The following is a 6,731-nucleotide window of genomic DNA, read 5'->3' on the forward strand; positions in this document are numbered from 1 at the left end:
GCCTGGGTTCTAAGGCCCTCCCAGCTCTGATATTCTGTGTTCTAAGGTCCTCCCAGCTCTGACACTCTGTGTTCTAAGGCCCTCCCAGCTCTGACATTCTATCTGTCCATGGTTCTAAGTCATTCTAGTTGTTTTCCAGTTCACTCCCATGAGACATTAGGGCACATAGGGAAACCAGTGGCATCTGGGCTCTCATCCCAAGGGAAAACACACCTGGTGCACATTCCCAAGAATGCCCATGCCAGCATCCCACTCCCTTTTCTTACTAGCTGGGGTGACGTGGGCATCACTGAAGAAGTGCAAGCATAGCAGGGGAGGTCAGAAGGGGATTAAGGCTGAAGATGCAGGGCGGTAGTACAAGTGCCTCAGGAGAGCTAGCTCCTCGTCCTCTCCACCATTGCCTTGCTGTGTGACCTTGGAAAGTTAGATGCCCTCTCTGTGCCTCAGTTTCTCCATCTGTAAAACAAAAGATTTGGACCTGATGACCTCTAAGAGTGTCCCGTTCCTGTTCACCCCTGGGTGTCTTACTTTTCTTTTCTTGGAATTCTATCGTGTGTGTGTGTGTGTGTGTGTGTGTGTGTGTGTGCGTGCTGCAGGTCTGTCCGGGGCTGACACTGCCCAAGGTGAAGGGAAGGTGGGCTCCAGCACTGGCCGGCTTCTTCTTCCTCCTGTCGGTGGCTATGACCGGCTGCTTTCTGTGGCAGTACCACCTCCGGAAAGCAGAGCTTGGTGAGTGTGGGAATCTGCCTGTCCATTCTTTTGTCACACCTTAGAGTTCTAGGAGCACCTATTCCCACCTCCCCACCCCTCCACTTGCAGAGAGTGGAGTGGAAACAGTCCTGGATTTGAGTCAGAGGTACTGAGTTCAAATTCTGACTCAGGTATTTGTTACATAAACTTGGGCTAAGTTGCTCTCTGGACCTCAGTTTCCTGATCTGTAAATTGAGGGGTTTGGACCAAAGGATCTCAGAGATTCAGTCCAGATAGAAATCTCTATTATCCCATGTTGCCCAATGCAACATTATTAGCGATTTTTGTACTTTGGGCACATGGCACAAAAGGAACCTTCATTTCACTTTGGGGAGTGGGGAGTGCTGCAGTTGTAGCAGAGACCCTTGGGTCCCAGGAGGCCACTGATGGAAGGCTGCTGATGGGGAAGGGATGGACTGAGGAGGAGCTTGCTGAGAATTCCATGATTAGCTGCTGATGGGGGTGTAGGGAAGAGGGAGCATTCTACCTGGTAGCTTCCTATTTTAACCAATTATTCCTGCTGGGTGTGTACCAAATAGAGTTGTTTCTTCATCCTTAGGTGACTGCATTTGCTGTTAATGTCCCCTGAATTTTAGCACCCTAGGCCAAAGCCCCAGTGGCACCATTCTAGTTATGTTCTGATTATGGCTCTTCAAGGAATCCCCTACTTTCTCTCACCCAATCCACTGCTCCCATTGACTCAGGGAAGCGATAGGTAGGAAGTGACTTTCCCACCCGATGCCCTCTCCCCCAAATCTAAAGCTCATATACATGTGCATTGATAGAGAAGTCACCAGGGAGTTCACTCTGCCAATGAGATCCTGGATCCAGCACCTTTCCTTAAGGGCTATCTAAATGGTATTATCATAATCATTCAGTACCCAATTAACACCAAGGCAGATAATTGGCAATAATAGCTATATCCCTCTGCAACTTACAAAGGGCTATTCTCACAACCCCACTGAGAGGCAGGAAGGTTGTACAAGTATCATTTGTCCCATTTTACAGATGAGAAAACTGAGGTTCAGACTTGGCCAAAATCACTCAAGTAATCAATCAGTCAACTTTTATTTATGTGCTAGGAGCTGGAGATAGTGAAGACAAAGACGAAAGATCAATCCTATTCTTAAGGAACCCAAATGGGGCTCCTGATTCCAATTCCATTGCTCTTGCTAGTAGCCCTAGGGACTTCTTTGTATCTCTAGTGTTCAGCACAGTGCTTGGCACACAGCAAGTGCCTTGATAAATGTTTGTTGACTGACTCCCAGGGAATGACCTCATTCACTGTCTAGGCAGGGAGGTATTTTAGAGAGGCCTGATACTGGGAATTGGGAGGCCTGTATGTTCTTGCCTCTGCTTCTTACTAGCTGTGTGCCTTTGAGCCAGTCACTCTGGGACTCAGTTTTTTCTTCTGTAAAATGGGGATAACAGTACTCACACTAACTACCTTGGAGTGTTGTTAGGAAGAAAATCCTTTGGAAACTGTTTGGTGCCATATTTGTTATTCTTCTCTGTAGGTGCCTCTGTCATGGAAGTGACCTCAGAAACTGTGAGGATGTGTCCCCGTTATCCAGAACCCGTGCCCTTACAGCATCCCCTCCCTGTGTTGAAGGAGGCCCTGGAGAAGGTCAGTGTAAACCAGGGGGAACAATTTATACAGTGACCACAAAAACAGAAAGGACTGAAACATGTTAGAGAAGTGGGGGACTATGGGTACGGGATGAGGCATACATTGGCAGATATGGCCAATCTCTACTACTTCTTTGCTACAAGGGAGGATTCTGTTAGGGTGGAGGGGCTTCCCTTCTGGAAGATGAGGAGGGAGTTCAGTGTGGAGACAGGGAAATAGCGGTCTGGCCAAGAAATTCAGGGGAACGGTATGTGTAATGTGGGGAAAGCTGGAGCCAAGGGTAGAGGGGCCCCACGTGGGAGGGAGTGTCTGAAGATGGAGGACTGTGTGCTGGGCCAAGCTACTGCCTGTGGGAATCCAGCTCCTCCCAGGCTGCCTCTCTGCTCCCCACAAGGTGGACAAGATTCTGCGGCAAACAATGCCCACTGCCCCGGGCCTCACGGCCATGTCCGCTGTGGTCATCTACAATGACACTGTGCTGTGGACGGGGAACTTTGGCTGGAGGAATGGCTCAGACAGGGCCTCAGGGCCCCCCAGTGAATATACCATCTACCGGTGAGTTCAACAGACTTTGGGGCCCTGCACTGATTGTGTGGGAGGGTAGGGGGTAGGAAACGGAGGAAGCTGGCAGGGAGAGAAGGGAATGTTGGCGGCCGGCCTCGAGCCTCAGTCACAAACCTCTGAAACGAGACGGGCTGCAGGCCCCCCTTCCCTACTACAAGAGCATCGAGCATTAAAACTCACCTTAGAGACTCTCTGGTCCAATCTTCTCATTTTACAGATGAGGAAACTGAGGCCTGAATAAAAGACATAACTTAGCATCATAGATCCAGGGCTAGAAGGGCATCTTAGCCACCTTCAGCACTTTATAGGTGAGGAAACTGAGGCCCAGAGAGGTTAAGTAACTTTTCTAAGATCATGTGGTAGAGTCAGGATTTGAACCTGGGTCCTCTGACTCTCAATCCAATGTTCTTCCCACCAGCACCTGAGGTTTAGCTTGAATCATTAATCTTGTCATTTTATCCTGTACCTGGGAAGCATGTGATGTAGTGGAAAGAACACCAGAACTTCAGAGACCTGACAGCAGTTAGGATCTTCAGATCCTGCTCCAGAATCAGAGAACCCTAATTCTCCTGTTTATTTGTCTTATTCCTAAGTACTGCAATAATCTGATAACTTTCAGAGTCACCATCAAGCCATAGCCCCAAAATATTAGGGAGGAAACTGAGATTACAACAGAGTTCGAGAGTAAAGAAAGCTAGAACTGGAAGACACCTTAGAACATAGAATATCAGAACATAGAACGTTGGAGATGAAAGAGACTTTAGAACACACAATGTATGGACTGGAAAGGTCCTTAGAACATAGAACCTTGAAACTGGAAGGGACCCATGACCTAAAATGTCAGAGGTAGAATGGACCTTAGAACCCAGAATGTCACATCTGGGAGGGCCCTTAGAACAGAGGATGTCAGGGCTGGGAGGGCCCTTAGAACACAGGATGTCAGGGCTGGGAGGGCCCTTAGAACACAGGATGTCAGGGCTGGGAGGGCCTTAGAACACAGGATGTCAGGGCTGGGAGGGCCCTTGGAACACAGGATGTCAGGGCTGGGAGGGCCCCTAGAGATCACCTTGGTTACATAATCCGTCCTATACTAGTGACTCTGTATCTTATAAAACAGCCCATTCAGCTGCTGAAGAGCTCACATAGTTAGAAAATTCTTTCTTACATGTAGCTGTAATTTGTTACCCTGTAACATCCACCCACTTCTCTTGGTTCTATCCTCTGGACCAGAGGAACAGTAGTAAATCCCTCAAACCCATGACAGTTCCTCAAATACTTGAACACAGAATTCATTACTTCTCTGCCCTCACTCCCAGTGTCCTCCTTGCCAGATTAAACACCCTTAGTTTTCTCAAGTGGATCCTCCAATGATTTCAAGCCCAGCCCTGGGGTCTGCTAGGCCCTGGGTGGGTAGGAGAGGAGGTGGGGCCATGGGGGATAATGGTGCTGCCCCTTGAACAGGATTGCCAGCATCTCCAAGATTTTCCCCACACTCATGCTGTACCGTCTGTGGGAGGAAGGCATCGTGGCGTCCTTGGATGACCCCCTTGAGCGCTATGCCCAAGGCTTCAGGATCAAAAACCCACTTGGAGCAGGACCACACCCTGTCTGGGGAAGCTTGATGGGTGGGCTGGAGAAGAGGGTCCCACCCCTCAAACCTACGACAGTAACTCTCCGAAGAATGGCTAGTCAACTTTCAGGTGAGAAGCATAAACTCGGGGATGATTGTGGAAACCCAGCAGGGTGATGGAGAGACGGTATTTGAATAAAAATGACGCTAGGCAGCTAGGTGGTTGGAACACTGTACCTGGAGTCACAAAGACCTTAGGTCAGATCCAGCCTCAGACATTTACCGCTGTGTGACCCTGGTCAAGTCACTTACCTTCTGCCTGCCTCAGTTTTCCCAACTGTAAAATGGGGATAATAATAGCACCTACCTCCTAGCATGCTGTGAGGCTCAAATGAGGTAATATTTGTAGAGCACTTAGTAATAGCAGGTGAGTAATAAATGTTTATTTCCTTCTTCCCCTATCTCATAGAGTTATTGTGAGGATCAAATGAAGTGATTAATGGATGAGAAAGTGCTTTGAAAAATACAAAGCTGATAAATACAGGTTGCTGGGGTCATTAATAAGAAGCTGTCATAGATAGAAAGCAGAAATAAAGGGAATCTGATACAGCAGATTCAGTCCTGAGAACCCGTACCTGTCTTTTTGCTCATGCTACTCTTTGTACCTAACGTACACTCTTCACTATTTCTCCCCCTCCTCCTAATCTCTCTCTTTTGAAATCCTATTTATCTTTATTTAAGGCTCCACTCAATACCATCTTCTCCATGAAACACAGTGCAGTGGAGAGAGAGTTCTAGGTTTGGACCTGGGTTCGAATTTTGCGTTTGCCCTACTCTCTATGTGACCCTTGGCAAGTCACCAGTCTCTTTGGATCTCAGTTTTTTCATCTGTAAGATGACCTCTGAGGTCTCTTGTAGCTCAAGAGTGAGGCTCTGAATTCATGATAGCTTTCTACATCTGTGTGTAGGGGCAGCTAGGTGGTACAGTGGATGGAGCGCCAGGCCTGGAGTCAGGAAGACCTGAGTTCAAATCTGGCCTCAGACACTTCTAGCTGTGGGACCCTGGGCAAGTCATTTAACCCTGTTTGCCTCAGTTTCCTCATATGTAAAATGAACTAGAAGGAAATGTCAAACTACTCCAGTATCTTTGTTGAGAAAACCCCAAATGGAGTCACAAAGAATCAGACACGACTGAAATGACTCAACAGCACATCTGTTTATGGACCGTGTTCTATTTCCCACCTCTTTATATATATTCTTGCTGATGAGTTCCCTGGCACTCCTTTTTTGGGTTTTTTTTTTTTTTTTTTTTTTTTTTTTCGGGTTTAAGTGACTTGCCCAGGGTCACACAGCTAGTAAATGTTAGGTGTCTGAGGCTGGATTTGAACTCAGGTCCTCCTGACTCCAAGGTCAGAGCTCTATTCACTGTGCCACCTATCTGCCCCGCCCCCGCCCCGCACCCAGCACCCCTAAAAGGGAATGGGACTGGGGACTAGTTTTCCTAACTCTTAGCCCTTTGCTACTCCCACTACAAGAGCTTAACCTTCCCTACTCCAGCCACGCCCTGCTGGGTCAGGTGCTCTCTCTTCCCTCCGTTCTTTGCAGGGCTACCCAGGAGACTCCGCTCAACCACCCTGCTGTGGCGGGGAAGCACGGAGGATGCCCTGGCTCTCCTGAAGGATGACGTCCTGGTGGCTGACCCTGGAACCAGGTTGGGGAAGCCCTTCGGGTTCCTGCCCTGGGAGAAGGCTGTTCCCAGCAGGGCCAAGGAGCCTGCTGGGGCCCTTCTCAGGACCCTGGAGAAATTCTGTTTGAGAAAAGCATTGAATGTTAGAATGAGGAGAGCTCTTAGAACACAGAATGTAAGAGCTGGGAGGGCCCTTAGAACACAGGATGTCATGGGTAGGATGGACCTTTGAACACAGGATGTCAGAACTGGGAGGGCCTTTAGGACACAGGATATCAGAACTGGGAGAGACTCTAGAATATAGAATGTCAGCGGTGGGAGGGCCCTTAGAACAGAGAATGTCAGAGCTGGGAGATACTCTAGAACACAGAATGTCAGAGATGGGAGGGACCTTAGAACATAAAATGTCAGGGGTGGGAAGTCCCTTAGAACATAGAATGTCAGATTTGGGGGACACTCTAGAACAGAGAATACCAGAGCTGGGAGATACTCTAGAATATAGAACGTCAGTACTGGGAGTGGCCTTAGAA

The 6,731-nt window shown here is 48.4% G+C and overlaps 1 protein-coding gene across 1 annotated transcript in view; it reads left to right on the forward strand.

Moving 5' to 3' along the window:
* Nucleotides 1–6,731, forward strand: part of LACTBL1 (lactamase beta like 1) — a 10,847-nt gene that overhangs the window by 2,133 nt on the left and 1,983 nt on the right. Inside the window, exons 2-6 of the mRNA XM_027841498.1 lie at nt 597–729; nt 2,268–2,377; nt 2,775–2,935; nt 4,406–4,644; nt 6,120–6,225. Coding sequence (XP_027697299.1) covers nt 597–729; nt 2,268–2,377; nt 2,775–2,935; nt 4,406–4,644; nt 6,120–6,225 — 749 coding nt within the window. The remainder of the gene's footprint in view (nt 1–596; nt 730–2,267; nt 2,378–2,774; nt 2,936–4,405; nt 4,645–6,119; nt 6,226–6,731) is intronic.

The sequence above is a fragment of the Vombatus ursinus genome, unplaced genomic scaffold (genome assembly GCF_900497805.2).
Source record: "Vombatus ursinus unplaced genomic scaffold, bare-nosed wombat genome assembly UNPS02014859.1, whole genome shotgun sequence".
Taxonomy (NCBI): Eukaryota; Metazoa; Chordata; class Mammalia; order Diprotodontia; family Vombatidae; genus Vombatus; species Vombatus ursinus.